The 19,345-nt window shown below is 31.6% G+C and overlaps 1 protein-coding gene across 1 annotated transcript; it reads left to right on the top strand.

Moving 5' to 3' along the window:
* Positions 1 to 16,825: 16,825 nt before the first annotated feature.
* On the top strand, positions 16,826 to 18,726 carry LOC111919935 (polyubiquitin 4). The gene is made up of 2 exons (XM_023915495.2): positions 16,826 to 16,983; positions 17,441 to 18,726. The coding sequence occupies exon 2, from the start codon at positions 17,441 to 17,443 to the stop codon at positions 18,584 to 18,586; it is 1,146 nt and encodes a 381-aa protein (XP_023771263.1). The 5' UTR covers positions 16,826 to 16,983; the 3' UTR covers positions 18,587 to 18,726.
* Positions 18,727 to 19,345: the final 619 nt, after the last annotated feature.

The following is a 19,345-nucleotide window of genomic DNA, read 5'->3' on the forward strand; positions in this document are numbered from 1 at the left end:
CCAACTTAAATTTTACATTTTCATTAATTTCAATATTTGACTTTTGATTGGAATCTTATAAGACTTCCAATACTTCCCGAATGTTTCTAAACATAGTTTTACTTTAATTCTCATAAAACTATCTTGTTAGAACTCAATGCTCAAAACCATATAATATTAATAACATTCATTTTTAAACTAACAAAATACGATAACTGAACGTGTGTATATATATATATATATATATATATATATATATATATATATATATATATATATATATATATATATATATATATATATATTAAAGCTTTTGGTACAAAATGCAAATATGGTTTTATTTGGAAATAGCAAGTTTGATTCTTATAACAAACTTTTCTCATTTATATTTTCTATCCTAAAATAATTTTGATTAAACAGTTTTTATCCTTCATAATTTTAGACTAAAATTATTGGTAATTTTAAGTTACAATTTTGATCCCTTATTATATTTTAAAGTTACATTTTTAGTCCCTTACATAATTATTTTTATATAATTTTTTTTATATATTTCATTTTTATTAATATTACTTTTTTATTTAAATGATGACTAATACGTTTAAGATACATTTTCAAACTTCATTTTGTATGCCGCATCCATACATAATTTTTTTTTGCTTCAAAATCTTATTTTGTATTCTTATGATTCACTTTGTAAATAAGTTTTTCGCCGCAACACGTATAAGTTTCTCTTAAAAACCTTATTTATGTCGAGATGCATTTTTCAACATATTGAGGAATCATTATCAGCCAATAATTTATTTTTTCCATAAAATTCTCTTGTACCGGCGGAAAAAGAAAGGGACACACGTGTTTTCAAACCAAACATATTTTCATAAATTATGCTAATTACTACCTTAATATATATAAAAACATAGGTTTTTTATTTTTTTATTTTTAAGAAGCTATTTTTATCGAAAAACGATTTTAAATATATCAAAATTTATATATTTTTAATGTTTAAGAAGTTGTTTTATCGAAAAATGATTTTAAATATATCAAAATTTATAATTTTTTATTCTCTATAAATAAACATCCATATTGACATAGTTTATGATAAAATAAAAAAATTGTTTTTATAGTTTCAGCTCTCGTTATTACTAAGTAAATAAAAGTGAATCAGATTTTTATTACAGTATATTCGTTATTCACTTATAAATAAAAAGTATGTTTAATTTCTTTTTACAGTTTAAATATCATTCATATACGAATATAAAAAACACTTCATCTTTTATTAACATACTACTTAATCATATATTAATAACAAATGAATTGTAACAAAAATCTGATAAATGTTTTATTCATATGTGAATATAAAATGTGATCAAAGGTGATGTAAAAAATATATTTTATGTAAGAAAACTTTATTACGTGTTATATTTATATATGAATGACACTTAAATCAAAAAAAAATAAGCATACTTTTTATTTATAAATGAATAACGAATGTACTGTAAGAAAAATGTATGAGATTTTTATTCACTTATGAATAACGATAGCTGAAACCATAAAAATAAATAAAATTTTTTATTTTATCTTAAGCTATATCAATATGGATGTCTATTTATAGAGAATAAAAAATTATAAATTTTGATATATTTAAAATAATTTTTTGATAAATATAGTTTCTTAAAAATTATATATATATATATATATATATATATATATATATATATATATATATATATATATATATATATGTTTTTATATATATTAAGGTAATTATTAGCATAGTTTAAGAAAATATGTTTGGTTTGAAAACACACATGTATCCCTTGTCCAATTCCACCCGTACTCTCAACTATTTTGCCGCAAAATAAATGTGTGACTGAGAAAATATGTTTGGTTTGAAAACACACATGTATCACTTGTCCAATTCCACCAGTACGCTCAACTATTTTGCGGCAAAATAAATGTATGACTGAGATTCCCTCATTCTCAACATTTTTTTTCCTAATTGAACCCTCCTATATATATATATATATATATATATATATATATATATATATTAAGAGTTGTTTATTTTACTTTATTTTTCATGTTTTTTAGCTAAGAGCTTATATTTTAGACTTATGAAAAAATTAGTGTTTGAGTTAGCTTATTTTTCATAAACCGTTTCAATGAGCTTATTTTTCACGTTTTTTAGCTTATGACCAAAATGGACATGCTTAAACGTATTACCTAAAAATAAGCCAATTTTTTATAAGCCATTTCAATTTAGTTTTTTTTTCCAACGCATGAGCTTATTTATTTATATTTACGTATTTACCATTATTCTTCTTTTCCCAAAACACTAGAGCTCTCTTTTTGAATTGTGTAATGTAAGCATGTCCATTTTGATCATTTTGCAAAAAGTAAACTAACACAAACACTATTTTAAAAAGAGTTTATTAGCTTATAAATCATAAGCTAATGCAAACATTTTGTTTACCTTATAAGCTAATAAGCTCATAACTTATTAAGCTATTAAGCTCATACACTTAAGACCAAAATAATAAGCTTACACAAACACCCCTAAATCCAAGTGCAGCTTATATGCCAGTTGGGTATTATACATGTGCTTTGGCTAAAAATGTTTAAATCGTCAGCTTTGGCACATATGTGTTTTCCTCTTGCCTCGCCTTATTATCCTCCAATGAAATGAAAGAAAGCAGCAGGAGAAGAAACCACGTTCACCCCTGAATCACCTCGGAACCCTAGAAACTCTAGGTGGGTATCAAGGAATCAACGTTCTGAAACTCAAATCACTCTCTCCCATCGATCATTCTTGCCTACCATAATGGATTCCTTAGTTGCGTCGACATAGGGGCGTAGAAGGAGGAATTTCTTAGTTGTTCATGCTACTGCACTTTCGGTTTTTTTATTACTGAGATGACTTACAATACATCCGAGGTAACTATTTTGATGGTTTACTTTAAAAAAAGATGTTAAATCTGTAAATATTTTGAAAGTTTAAGCTTTTACATAGGGAAAAGGGCAAAGTATATTGGTAACATGTAAAAAGGATAGATATTTGTAAACCCATTAATGTAAACTAATTTCACATTTTTTGTGGGCGGAATCATTAGAGTATGACATGAAATATATAAATGTTGAAACTTATGTCTTATTTTCAATTATTATTTTTCAACTGTGATGTTAGATTAACTTTTTAAGAATTTATCTTATACATAAACTTATAGTTGCAACAAATAACACTATGTGAAATTTGTTATAATACAATATAAAAACAACAAAAAACAAAACTGTCAACTCCCATCTAGCTTCCAATTGGCTTTCTCAAATGCATGCGTCTCTCCATACTATTCGTTCAAAAACTAATCAAAACATATCAGGAGATGCTACAAATCATTGAAGACGATAGATGAACGCATAAAACCATCTATATTAATGATGTCTTTTGTCAATGTATCAATGTTATGAATCTCTATTTTTAAAATGTTAATGAAGATTATTGATGTTATCAATGTCTATTTTTCAATGCTAATCATGTGATCATATGATCAAACTTCATTCAAATTCATGACATAACATAGGCTTTTTCCCTGGTTATAATCGAACTTTAGAATAAAACCAAAGATCTTGTGATTCCCAATCCATAAGTAGCACATTTGATCTCTAAGGATATCGGCCATATTAGCCACCTTAGTGAAGTATACAAAACTAAAATTCTTACCTACCTTAGGATGATGAGGTGCAATATACATATGCAAAATTTTTCCTAGGTTATTCACTATTTGGTTAAAACTGAATTGTTTAATCAGATAATTTGGATTTGACTATTTGGTTCAGATATTCAGATTTTTGGCTTGATTTTAAGCTAAACCGAATTATTATTTTTGGATTTCGGATTAGTTTTTGTTTATAAAATAAGAAACGAATAATCCAAAAAAACCGAATAACAACTTATTATTTATTTTTAATATATATCTTTAATCATTTATAAATTTACTAAATTATTATTTTTAATTATTAGAAACTTTCAACCAGTATAGTACTTTAATATGTACTTTTTATCAAAAATATTTTATCAATGAAATATTAAACTATAACTAATTTTTCTTAATAGTTGTTTATAAATTATAATTCATAGCTAAAAAGTTTTATTTAGTTACTTTTAAATAGTTAGCTAATATTTAAGTTATATATTATTTAAAATGTTTTGCTTCTTAAAACCCGAATTGTAAAAACCGATACAACCGAACTATAATTTGGTTGGATAGGATTGGGTTTAAATTTAGTTTGGCTATTCAGATCCATGTTTTGAAAATCAAAATCCATTTGGATTTACTTGATTGGATCGGATCAAAGCGATCCATCCAAACGAACACCCCTAGCTTTTCCATAGTAATCAACCCCCCCCCCCCCCCCCTCCCCTTCCTTTACTTCTATGGATAGAGGAAATTAGTGAAAAAACATATATACGAGCGTGATGAAAAGTGATTTTTTTAAATGGAAAAAACTAATCTATTTCGTAACTACTTTTAATTCCATCTACTTCCTAGACGTGACCTTGAGAAAGGGGACAAACACTTGATATAGCTCGGCTATAAACCTTTTGGTGTGAAAAATGATTTTTTTTAGATGAGTAAATTACACGAATGGTCCCTATGGTTTAGTGTAATTTGCGCGTTTGGTCTGTAACTTATTTTTTAACTCGGAAGGTCCCTACTGTTTGTTTTTGTTACATGTTTGGTCTCTGTCTTACCTAAAAAAACTATTTTGTCATTGATTTTTTAAAATATTTAAATATACACACCCAATCCCAACCCCCTTGCCTTACCTTACATATCTCATAATTTTTTCATATTTAAATAATAGTCTTTTTAGATAAGACAGAGACTAATCACGTACCAAAAACAAACAGTAAGTACTTTCTGAGTTAAAAAAATAAGTTAGGGACCAAGTATGCAGATTACCCCAAACCATAAGGACCATTCGTGTAATTTACTCTTTTTAGATTGTTTTGTGAAAAAAACATTTATACGACTATGGTACTATTTGAATTTTAGTTAAAAAAAAGTTTTACAACAACTTAAAAATATATTAAACACATGAAGAATAACTTTATTAATGGATTGTTCAGGTTGCGTTGTGTTTCTACACCTCATTCATGATGTATCATGCATCATGAATCTCGCAAGGTTATAGATTTTTTTGCTGTAGATTTTTTTGTGGAGATTATTCATAGAAGAAATTGTGAAACCTTCTATTTTAACACGATCAAGATTTTTAAAGAGAGTAAGATGTTTATTAAAATATTGAGCAATCTATTGCACCATAGTCATCTTCAACTAATAAGAAAAGACATTAAAAAAATGATGGATGGTTCACCAAATTTTATAAAACATTTTTTAATCTAACAAAGTGGCTATTGCTTTAATTCTTTCAATCATTAAAGGTAGAAACTCATCTCTGACCAAATTCACAAGTTCGCCGAGAGTAGGGCAGAAAGGTTGGAGAAGTTTGACTTATCTTCTTAATAAATATGAAGACCTATCACATTTTTATTTAATTTGTTAAACGTTATGTTTTTTTTTAAGACATGATTGTTAAATGTCAGGTTATTTTGAATTAATTTTTTTTTGACATGTCATTTTATAAGTTTTTCTATTTAATAAATTTTACATAATATTTTAATATAATAACGAGTTTATAACCCGTGGGCAATATGGGTTATAAAACTAATTAAACTTTCATAATAAAAATTTATAATTACTAATCGATTATTTTAAATAAATTATTAATTATGAGATATATATATATATATATATATATATATATATATATATATATATATATATATATATATCAAATTGTTAAAATTATTATAACTTCAAATTTAACATACAATTAGAAAATGTAAATTTGAATTTTGAAATTAGTTGTCTAATATATCTACATGACACATGACATAATATTAATGAAGATTTGTATTTAAATGCATTTGGCAAAAGGAGATTTAAACTATTCATTTATTAAAATAGGGATTATAATAAATGTAGTAATAAATGAATATATCAATTTCATTAATTGAATTACCTTTTAATTTCAAAATTCCTAAAATTAAAACTCATTAGTTTTTTTCTTTATTTATTTAAATTTAAAAGATAAAAAAATCAATTTTAATAATTAATTATTTTTGTTAATTTTTTATAAATCCAAAGTTCTTAATTATTTAGACTTTTATATTTTTTTTTCAATTAACTCATGTAATACATGAGTCTTACACCTAATAAAAATATAACAACAGCCAACAATTTGATCAATCAATACTCGGAGTAAATTTAGATTTTTTTTAAGTATATCAAGAATATTTCAAGTTCTTTTTATGCATTTATGTTTCTTTATTATGAAGATATTTTTAAGTCTAAAATATTTTTAATTATTATTAAACATGATTTACGTAGTTTTATATATACTTTTAAATATAATTAATGATTACTATTTCCACTTGATAAGACTTATACGGTGTTCGTAAGGCCAAACGGAATGAAGCTGGAAGGAAACCCGCACCCTGGAACACAATATAGGGGAATGATCCGCACGTTTTCTCTCCTGATTTGATTGGTCGACTTTTTTTTATTTTCCTTTAACCGTCGAAAATCTATCTATATATATATATATATATATATATATATATATATATATATATATATATATATATATATATATATATATATATATCACTCTACAAATATCAAATCAACCCAACCTAATTTTTACACAGTTTCTACATATTCTTTCCAAAAACCCACTAAAAACACATTGTCATCATCTTCGTCCTCCGAATCAACGACTCAAGAAGAGGCATTATTTGTCGGTTATGTCATGCCAAATACCGTTGTATATTTCCTAAACTAACAAGGTCAAAGTTCACATTCACGAACTAAAACAAGAAACATTGCGGAGAAATCGCAAAGTCGGGCACAATCATCTTATAAAAGACTATTTTGCAGATCATGTCGTGTACGTTGAAAAGTTGGCTAGAGTATTGACTAGGTACAATGTTATCCTTTCAAAGTTGGCCAGGGTAACGACTAGGTATAAAGTTTTCATAGATAGTTGGCCAACGTAACAACTACGCATAATATTATCCTTAAAAGTTGGACATGGTATCTACCAAGCATAATATCACCCTAACGTTCTAAGAATAATTATATCACTAATACTACATAATTAGAAATAATTATAAAATAGTGTGGTATTATAACATGTATTCCCCATAAAAGTTTCGAAAATTGTAAAAGTGAGATTGTGAACTCACCCTTGATACGTATCACGACTGGTGGTGTCAGGGGCTCTAGATCAATCGGGATCGAGGTTTTAACTTACTAATACCTAAAATATACAATGAAGAAAATTATTAATATTTTTGAAGGAATTCTTGAAGGAAAAATGAGAGAAAGATGCAGACTTTTGATGTATGAAGTGCTTGGGGTTTATACGTTATATATAGGTAAAACCGCAGGAGGTGCGCCGCGCCTAGTCAAAGGTATGTCGTGTGTTGGTTGGGTGGTTCCTTCTGCTATGTCACACGTGGCATAAATTTAGTAATTCGTGTCCTCCCCCCCCCCATCTAGAAGTCTGTGCGCCACGCATGACGTGCAGATGCGTGTGCCGAAATGCTAATTCTTGTAAATTGCGTAACTTCTTCATACGAGCTTCGTTTTCGACGTTCTTTATATCGACACTTAGCTATCGGTGAGTACTACAACTTTCCTTTAGGTTGAATTGGTAATTTGACTTTATTTTTAGCCCTTATTTTTATATGTTTAAACAATTTTGGGAAAATCATATCTCTCTCGTACGGAGTCCGTTTTTTGCATTATTTGTTTCATTGGTTTTGTGTCGAGGAGTACTTCGATTCTCATTTTGGTGACTTTAGCTAAAAGTCAACCGTTCTCATCATAACGTTTTGGCGTAACTTTTTATGCGCAATAGAATTTTATATTTTATAAAAATCATAATTAATTAATACTGAGTCCGATTTTTATGAAATTTATATTCCCGATATCGGGAAGATGTGTACTTTTGGAATATGTAATTATCTATATATGATGACACGACTTTATGTGCACCATACTTTTAGTTTACGGATGATTTGGCTAATAACAGAATGTGAAATCTTATATTTGCATCCTAGATTGATTAATATTTAGTCTAATATGTTTGTTATGTTACCAATCGGTGACAATTCTCATTCTCCCCCCGTTAAAGAAATTTCATCCCCGAAATTCAACTTCTAGTGCCTGACATAGAGGCACTAATTAGGAGAATCTTAAGGAAACATGTTTTGAAGCATACTCTTAGTTAGTATGAAACAACGATACAAATTAGACTTGTAGAAAGTAAACTAATTTTTCTAAGGTTCTTCTTAGTTTTATTAGTTTTATGTCTTAACGAATGCTTAAGTTTAGTGGTTATAAAGCTTATTTGCATTTAGTTTGTAGGAAAGTTGTTAGTAAGGACGTACCATTTTCTGGGGTAGCGTCTCTCGTTCCAGTGTAAAAGGCTTTTCCCTAAGCATTACCTCCTCGATTCCTTCTCCTCGGCCGGTCTCTCTTGCAGTGTCTAGCTTCTGTACATTCATAATATTTTCGATTACCACTAGTACTGGTCTTTCGGATTGCGTCATGTTTCGGGCTCTTACAGGCCTTAGTAGTGTGGCCCTTCTTACCATAGTTCTTATAGAACAATTCTCTACATTCTCTTTCATAGTGGTATTAGCACTTATTTCACATGGCTAGATCTATGGCGTATTGTCTTGGTGGAGTGGTTGATGGGTTGTTTGTGACTTAAACTCTCCCCAGATATTGTTTCTTCCATGCTGGGTTTTCTAAATCACCATTAGATTTTCTCTTATTGCTTTTATACTTGGGAAGGTCAACCTTCTGAACCATAATACCCTAGCGGATTTTTTGATTGGTCAAGTTAAAGACTAGTCTCTTGGCACTATCATACGTAGTTAACCGTGAAGTAGTGACCACTTCTTGAATAGGTTGAACGAAACCTCATATGTACCTTTCACCCTTTTGTACTCTGGATGACAAGGTTGGTACAAAAATTGGTGAGGTCATTGAAGCGGTTGGTATAAGTTGCAATATTTGCGTCGTTTATGGTGAGATTCTGTAATTCTTGCTCTAGATTCTACATCTCTTCTCTAGGACAAAACTCTTCAGTCAGTAGTTGCTTTAGTCCATCTTAGGAGATGGCATTAGTTGTGTTAATACCCATGGCTTTGGCATGGTTTTTCCACCATGATAATTTTGTATTTGCGAAGGTGCAGACGACAAATCTAACCATGCAGTGTTCAACACAAAAGCTGATCTCAAACACTTACTCCATCTACTCGATCCAGTGAGTCAGTCCAACTACTACTTCATTTCTGTAGAAGGGATTAGGTTTTCAATTCATAAATTCCTTATAGGTACATGCCCTTGGAGGGCCTCTGTTATTCCCATGAGAATTGTTAACGTCTGCTCCTTCTTTCTGACCTGACACGACATTCCTATTAGCTTTAAAGTTAGTTATGGTGTCTGCGACACGTTAGGCTATCAATTCCTCAATGGATGCTAGGTCTATGATTGTGTGATCTGGGTCTGACTGGGATTCTAGATTGCTTCGATTTGACAACAGGTTTCGATCCTATGGTTTGTCAGTGCAAGAGAGGGTGTTAGTTGTTGACGTCGTAGATAGTGATGATTATGTGTATGTGTTAGTACAAGAATTCTTAGTAAAAAGTTTATGAATAACGTGAAATTTTTAGGTGGAAAGTTTTGATATTAAAAAGACGCTATCTAACCAGAATGGCAAGGACAGTATACTTTTCATATTGAAATGATTTGACTGATAGTGATAGTAGTGGATCTTATTCCTTAGTGACGAACTCAAGCTTTTTTGGTTCCTTCTAAACACTCGATCTCTTCCCTAGTCTGCTTTTTATTAGTTTCAGCCACCTTATTCTCATACTATGAGAAATCATCTTCTTCCTTAGCGGGATTTTTTTCCTCCTTGGTAGGTTCATTTTTCTTGAAGGGATTTGAAGGGTCCCCAGAGGATTCTTATAATGACTCGACTGGTTCTTGAGTTGACCGTTCTCCTTGTGGGGTTCCTCGTCGGGGGTTAAAGAAAATATGGGTGTGGAAGTCTCGAGAAAAATCAATTTCATTGATCTCATGCGAGAGTGGTTCAAATTGATCTTTCTCTGGGAATGGTTTCATTACCTTATTTCTAAGATCTACCATTCTTGCGCGACGACCACGCTATCTTTCCTAAATAGTAAATCGTCAATCTCTAAGTTCAATGGGATTCTCGCGTATTTAGTCTATCAACTACCATATCTAAGATTAGTTGTATGTCGTTCTAACCATAATTAAGCATAGGATCACACTCTATGCTTAGTTGTGTTTCGACCCATATGTTATGCTAATCTCAGATATCGTATTTGACCTTAAATCCTGAGTTTGGGTTTTTATAGATTTCATTGTATGATACAGGTGTTTTCTCATCGAGGGACTGAGTTTATATATAAAACTATATATCTGAAGTGTGTTTTCTTAATTATTGTTTTGTACTTCAAGATTATCAAGTAAGGATCAACCATGTAGAAAAAGTTGGAGGGCATGACCATTTTAGCATATAGTCGTTCTGAAATCAAGCTACCCAAGCAACAAATTCTATTATTGACACATCTCCCATAAGTAGTCTATTAGTAGTGTAATTAATAATAATACTTTTATTTGTAGGTTTGAGAACAAACCTAATCGGAGTATAAGTCCCTAGGCTATAGTCGTAGTTCCTAAGGAAATACTAGTTTACTATAGCCAATACCTCTGATACCAATCTATCACACCCCCGGCCGGTGGCAGAATCACTAAGTTGTACGACGTTAGAATGTTGGGTCACAAATATTGAAAATGCGTTGAACAGTACAAAACAATATGTAGCATAAATGTCACTTCCATTACATATAAAATATTACATTAGAATATGGTTTATTAGAATCTCTAATACAAAAGATACCACTATAGTTAGGCATAACGATAATTGATACTAAGCTTCCAGTAGCTTTATTGATCACCCGTTTTTTCAGGGAGTGCAATCTTCTATCTCACAATTCCCTAGGAATACATGTGGTTTTGAAAAGGTCAACATAATGTTGGTAAGTTCACAGGTTTTATAGTTTGAAAATACTTTTTATACATAGTTATACCAAGCTATAAAAGTATTTTGGCCTCTAAGGTTTTAGAGTAAGATTTTAATGTTTGAAGGTGATACTGCTTTCTTACTCCATTTGATGTTTATTGTATACTACCATAATCTGATTTTAATGGAGTTGTAGAATAGTGGTATGCATTCCCGCCTATCATGCGGGTGACCCGGGTTCGATCCCCGACAACGGTGCCAAAACTTGGTGGGATGTCAAGTCCAATAAGAAAAATACACCCTTTGTTTGCAAATAAAACGTAATATAATGGTAAAAAGGGGTATCGGTCCTTGGGGAAATGGTTGTATTCAATCACCAATGCAATCCAATAGAATAAGTGTAATAAAACTAACTCCAAGAAAACTAAAAAGGGGGTGTTGTGATTGATTGAAAACTAAATGACTTTAATAACTAAAAAGCTTGCAATTAAGCAAGAAAAGACCGATTTGTTTATGCTTTTTTTATAAAATCAGAGTAATCTTTTAAAGAAAACGGTTGCGGAATCTGCTCCCAAAACAAGATATGATAATAACTTATCAAAACATTTTCAAAGAGAATGTATTTTCATTTAATAATAAAACCTCGGGATGTCATGTTTCGATACAGACATATAAGCATAAACAGAACTTACATTCAATTACACTAATGATTTATATCTCCTTTAAATCTCTCTGTGAAATATGTCTTCGTATCGATACTTGTGATACAAAGAAAACTGAGTGGGTCAGGCTTGGGAGCCTGGTGAGCATATAGGGTTTTCATCCCATAATATTATATCATATATTTATAAATATAGAACATTCAAACTTGTACAATTTCACCATATAAAGGCAACTCTTATCCCACCCCATCGATCCTCACAATGACACGATCTAAACTCTTGTATCTAAAATTTACCTCTTTACCTGATCCCTACTCACGGATCTAAAACTATTCTCTTCACCCGATCCATACTCACGGATCTAAAACTAACATTTTCACCTGATCCATACTCACGGATCTAAAACTACCTGATCCATACTCACGGATCTAAAACTAACCTCCTGATCTGATCCATACTCCCGGATCAATAATTGTACCCAATCCATACTCCCGGAATATGGACAATGAACTATACCTTAATCCTGATTTGATCCATACTCCCGGATCAATAACTGTGCCCAATCCATACTCCCGGACTAGGGACAATTAACTTAGTCTTAATCCATACTCCCGGACTAATAACAAGTTTTATCTCTTTACCTGATCCATACTCCCGGATCCAAAACTAACCTCTTGGTCTAGTCCATACTCACGGATCTAAAACTAACCTCTTGACCTGATCCATACTCACGGATCTAAAACTAACCTCTTGCTCTGATCCATACTCACGGATCTCATCTACCCATGTCCTACCCAACATATTTGTAGATATAAATTACATATACAGTTTAACTCATTAAAACCTATATAGTTCATGCATTCCACCAATATCTCAAATAAACAACAATATATAAACACATACCACGTATTTCGTAGCAAATACTTCATACTTATGTGTTAGAAGAAAGTAACCACACACTCACACATATAAACAACAATATACTTAATACACTCAAACAATACTTGTATTATTATCGTGTTTAGGAAAGGGAGTATACACTCACTTGATTAGAAGATGATCGGACAGCACTACGACTTGTAGAAGTAGTATTCTTCGGTAGATCTGGAAGATCTTCACAAAAACCGGGCTCCTCGTGGGTAGAGCTTCGGCTCGGGAATCGCACTTCTCGGGATCTTCGGGGCCTTGGGACTTGCTTCGGGGCTCGGGAATGATACCGGGGCTTCGGGATAATTCTTGCACGAAAAACGATGCAAAAACGCGAGAGAAAGAAGAGAAATGAGCAAAGGAATAAGGCAGCCTCGACTTCCTTTTATAGGGGGGTGAAACCCACATTACGCTGGGCCTAATCTTAGGTTACACTGGGCGTAACCTAGATAAGCCCGGTGACTCTCCCCTTGGATAATATCAAAAATTTATATTTAAATTTAATATCGAAAATATTTAATAAACTTCAAAAATTCATATCTTCCTCATACGAACTCCATTTTTGACGTTCTTTATATCCCCTCGTAGGTGAGACTACGCTCTACAACTTTCGTTTAGACTCCGTCGGCTAACTTTGAATTTATTTTTATTATTTATTTTTAGTAGGTCGGGACAGGAAAACTCCGTTATAAATTCATAACTTCTTCATCCGACGTCCGTTTTCACTTATCTTTTTATCGTTTTACTACTATTAACGAGATCTTCGATTCTCGTTTAGATTGTTTCGGCTAAAAACCGCTCGATCTCAAATCGAGTATTCGGGCTGCATACTACTAAGTTGAAACTTAAAAAAATCATAACTTCCTCATACGAAGTCAGATTTGGACGTTCTTTTTATGCACGCTCACGGTTTAACGAACTCTACGACTTTCTTTTAGATTGCTAAGGCTAAATATCGCTCTAACGTAAATTCACTATTTACGTCGCGTTGTGTCGTGCCGGTTCTGTCGCGAAACTTCGACAGGTCATAACTTCTTCGTTATAACTTGGATTTCGGCGTTCTTTATATGCACGGAAACCTTGTGACATATACTACAACTTAGTTAAGATTAATCTTTCTAAATAATCTTCCATCAAAAAGTCATTTTTGATGTTTATCGTCTCTAGTTGACTGGCCCGGATCTATGGACGTTACATTGAATTGGCTAATTTGGAATTTATTTTTAGCCCTTATTTTTATACGATGAAATGATTTTGCGAAAATCATATATCTCTCGTACAGAGTCCATTTTTGGCATTCTTTGTTTCATCGGTTTTGTGATGAGGAGTACTTTGATTCTCCTTTTGGTGACTTTAGCCTAAAATTAACCGTTTGTTGTTGTAAATTTTTTGCACGCTATATTTTTATATTTTATAAAAATCATAATTAATTCATACGAAGTCAAATTTTTATGAAATTTATATTTCCAGGATCCGGAAGACGTGTACTTTCGGAATATGTAATTATCTACATATGATGGCACGACTTTATGCGCACCACATTTTATTTTTTGAATGATTTGATTGATAACGGGATGTGAAATATTATATTTTCATCTTAGATTGATTAATATTTAGTCTATTACGTTTCTCACATTAACGATTGGTGACTATTTTTGAAATTGTCACACATGACAACAAATAGCACCATTGGACAATCTTTTAGAACGTGTTGTACACAGTTTGTTTAAACAACGAGATGGTTCACTGTTGTTTGCTCACCGTTATTTGATCAGTATTCCGACGATTAAGTTTTGGACACACTTATATGCGGATAGTCACATAGGCTGGTGGAAATGTGATATAAGTTATATATTGTGTGCTCATTACATACTACGCTTCTAATAATAATATTTACTTTACTGTAAAAATTTTGCATGACAACACATCATGTTGTAGATCTCATTATTGATAGAGCGTAGAGGTGATGATATCTGATGGACGGTTGTGCCGACAACCTTCAACACTTATGTATTTGACTGGAGTGGCATGGCTGGCGGATCCGTTTATCCAACTTGGGCAGAGTGTGATACGATATAATTGTGTTTGAATTACATTACCTAAGTAATAGTAATTCATAAGATAATGTTATTTTATGATTACTTAATTTCAACATTTTGTGTAGCTTTACATCCAAATCATTATACCATATGCTCACTGGTTTTTTGGGTGCTTTGGATTTAAAGACATTTAAAATGACTATATACGATAGTCACTGGAAGAACAAATATTTTTGTAGAAGAAGAGGAATGGTTTATTGGTATGTGATACCACATCTACAAACTACTAGTGAGTATCTACTACTGGGGTACCGAACCAATCGATGCAATCTTATTAGAGAGTTTCAACATGACCCTCGAAAGGGCCCTAGATGTAACACAACAGATTGACAGTAGAGGGATTGTGGGGTGTTTTGTGTTGGTTCCTGGAGATGTTGATCTCCATGAATTCATATTATATAGAGGGGAAAAGTGGTCAAGTGGCTATGTCATTTCGTAAACTATTGACGGCATTTTTTTGGGGGTACAAGAACAAATGTCATTTGAACATTGTAATATTACTTAAAACAAATTCTTAAGTTTATGTATTTATTAGTTTTTTTTTTTTTTTTTTTTTTTTTTTTTTTTTTTTGTTAATTTTAAGATTATAGTTCATTTTTAGATTTTATAAAAACAAAACTTATACAAAAAGAACAAAACACATTTTACACATAACAAAAAAAAAAAAACTCTATCTCGAAACAAGTGTCCGAAATCCTACTTCGGTTTTTCAGAGACCTCTCTAAAGTGATATATTCCCGACAAAATGGTTATTTTACAAAAAAAATAATCATTTTTTTTCAAATTATTCATTTATATGGGTTAGAATACTCAATTTCCCTGTGTTATTTAATTTAAAATCATTTCCAATATACAAACATACTTTATTATCTGATTATTTATAATAAATTTTCATAAAGTTTCACCTAATCTTTTATTCCTTATATTATAAAATTTATCCATCCAAATCAAACTTATTTTGTATAATTTAAAAGTATTTTCAATATAATCATTTGGTTTGTGGTGACGTAGTAAAACATATGAAATATATGATGTATAACTTATTGATCAATGTTCAAATTTTGACACTACTCGGTCCTGTGGCCATAAATGTTTGTCGGCATTGACTCCAAAACATGAAGTATCCTCTTTAATAAATTAAAGTTTTTTTTTGTCACTTGTCACACTCTCATGCATTATACAAAATGTCATTTTGTCATAATTTTGAGATATTTATTTTTCATTTGTCATTTACTTCACTTTTTATTTTTGAATATATCCTTAATTTAGTTTTTATAAATTAACCATATCATAATAACTATATTAATTTTAAATTTTGAATTTCAAACTTCAATCGAAACTTTAAATAAATTTACAATTGAAACGTTTGTATTTAACATTTTGTTATAATTAGACATTTGATACACGAGTCAGATAACTAAACACATAATTTTAATTTATTTTTTTCATTTTTTTTTTATAATTCTTACTTATTCCAAATTTCAAATTCAAATAAATTTGCTGTTTAATCATTCGTATTTAACATTTTATTGTAATCAACCCGTATAATATACAAGTATCACAACTACTAACCTCATATTTGCAGCGAAAGATTATTCGGCGTGCAAAAGCAGGGCAAAAAAACCCTTGTTAGAAAGTTTCTTTTCCAAAATAAAAAATTAAAAAATAAAAGTATTTTCAATATCAATAACATACTCTATTCTCTAATTATTTATTACTAACTTTTCAAAGAGATTAACCTAATCTTGTATTCCTTAAATTATAAAATTTACAAATTATATGGATCCAAAACCAAATATCCCATCGACTCAAGATTTAAGTTAAAAGTTTCTTGGACGAAACACAAAGAAAAGATATTATCCTAACCCAAAAGAAGACGGCAGCCTTAGAAATCACCGCCACTGATTAAATATCGGAATCCAACGACTCTAATTTCAGACCCTTCATCAACTTTTTATTGACACGTGTCATATTTTCGTCCGTTTGTTATCTAACAACCCGTAGCGTTAGCCTTCCTTTTCGTGAAGAAACCTTTTCTTATCCTATAAATCCACCCCCAAATCCATCGTCTTCCTTCATCCTGCAATCATCTTTATCTTCAAAGCTCTGACTTCTTCAATTCTCCCAAGGTATTATCTTTTTTATTCTTTTATGTTTGTTTAGTTTTTGAACAGTTTATTTTCAATCGATTAAAGGTTATTATTGTTTTTGATCTGTTTGTGGCTTTTGATTTAAGATATAACCTGATGTTGTAATTAACACGATTGATAGTGTCTTAATATGTTTTAATTATGGTTTCTAGATCTAATCATCGAATTTATTAACGATCTGTTATAGTTTCGTGTTTTCGATCGTTTTTCAACAAGTCAATTCCAAAATCGATGTTATTGTATAAAAGCTTCGAACGACGATTTTTTGTAAATTAATTCACGATCTAAGTTTTCAATTTCAGAGAATAAAGTTGTTGATTTGTTTTTGAATTGTAATCTGATCTCTGTTTCAAGTACGATATGAATTTGTTTGTTGATGAATTGATGATAAAACTGTTTTCGTTTTCTAATAATTGTTTCGTTCTTTTTTTAACAGATGCAAATCTTCGTTAAGACCCTTACTGGTAAGACCATCACTCTCGAGGTCGAGAGCTCCGACACCATAGACAACGTCAAGGCGAAAATCCAAGACAAGGAAGGGATTCCCCCAGACCAGCAAAGACTTATCTTCGCCGGAAAGCAACTCGAGGACGGCCGGACTTTGGCCGATTACAACATCCAGAAGGAGTCCACCCTCCATCTCGTCCTCCGTCTTCGTGGAGGTATGCAAATATTCGTCAAAACTCTTACCGGAAAGACCATCACTCTCGAGGTCGAAAGCTCCGACACCATCGATAACGTGAAAGCCAAGATCCAAGACAAGGAAGGTATCCCCCCAGATCAGCAAAGATTGATCTTCGCCGGAAAACAGCTAGAAGACGGCCGTACCCTCGCCGACTACAACATCCAAAAGGAGTCAACCCTCCATTTGGTCCTCCGTCTCCGTGGTGGCATGCAGATCTTTGTGAAAACCTTGACCGGAAAAACCATCACCTTGGAGGTGGAGAGCTCCGACACCATCGACAACGTGAAGGCCAAGATCCAGGACAAGGAAGGAATTCCCCCAGACCAACAGAGATTGATCTTCGCCGGAAAACAGCTAGAAGACGGCAGAACCCTCGCCGACTACAACATCCAGAAGGAATCAACCCTCCATTTGGTCCTCCGTCTCCGTGGTGGTATGCAGATTTTCGTGAAGACATTGACAGGGAAGACGATTACTTTGGAGGTGGAGAGCTCCGACACCATTGACAACGTGAAGGCGAAGATCCAGGACAAGGAGGGGATCCCACCAGACCAGCAGAGGTTGATCTTCGCCGGAAAACAACTTGAAGACGGCCGGACTTTGGCGGATTACAACATCCAGAAGGAGTCGACGCTTCACCTTGTGTTGAGGCTGAGGGGAGGGATGCAGATTTTCGTGAAGACATTGACAGGGAAGACGATTACTTTGGAGGTGGAGAGTTCTGACACGATTGATAATGTGAAGGCGAAGATTCAGGACAAGGAGGGGATCCCACCGGACCAACAGCGGTTGATCTTCGCCGGAAAGCAGCTGGAGGATGGGCGGACTTTGGCGGATTATAATATCCAGAAGGAGTCGACTCTTCATCTTGTCCTTCGTCTTCGTGGTGGAAATTGAAGGTTTGGTTTGGTGGTGTTATGAAGGTTGTTGATGAATGAATTTGTGTATGTTTGAATGTTTGTGTTGTGATTGAAACTCTGGTTTGATGGTTTGAAGTGAATAATTGTTGAATAAAAAAACTTTGGTTTTCTGTGAAATTGATTAAGCCATGTTATTTTAATTGTTCATTGTCTTTGTGTTGTCAAATTGCGCATTTGAGGTTAAGTTTTTGGTAACGTTTTGAACCCAACCAAATATAATACAATTCTTTATCTAATTATCGGATAATTAAATATCCAATTTTCATCAAGTTGGATATGTCCACTTATAAGGCATTTATAACTATAATATTTTCAATTATAAATATAAATATTTGTCGGTTGTAATTGCACACAAATTGGATAACAGTTAGATATTTTATTGAATCAAATCTAACACAATAATCGAAATAGATATCCATTAGATAAAACTAAACCAATTTAATATCCTAATTAAAGGTTATTTCCCTATATAATTCATGAGTTCGAAGTCATATTAATTTGCAGTTTTGGTCTTTTACATATAATTTTTGTAAATCCACTATTAGTTACACTTTAGTTTTACTAGATTATAGCCCGCGTTAAACGCGGGAAGCACATAAAAAAAATATATAATCGTTTATAGATATTTTATAATGAGTATAAAAAAATATATGGTTATTGTTATTATTGAAATGTGTAGAAAATACATTAAAAACGATAAATATATATAATCATTGAAAGATCTCTTTGTAGACAT

Source organism: Lactuca sativa, chromosome 4 (genome assembly GCF_002870075.4).
Source record: "Lactuca sativa cultivar Salinas chromosome 4, Lsat_Salinas_v11, whole genome shotgun sequence".
Lineage (NCBI taxonomy): Eukaryota > Viridiplantae > Streptophyta > Magnoliopsida > Asterales > Asteraceae > Lactuca > Lactuca sativa.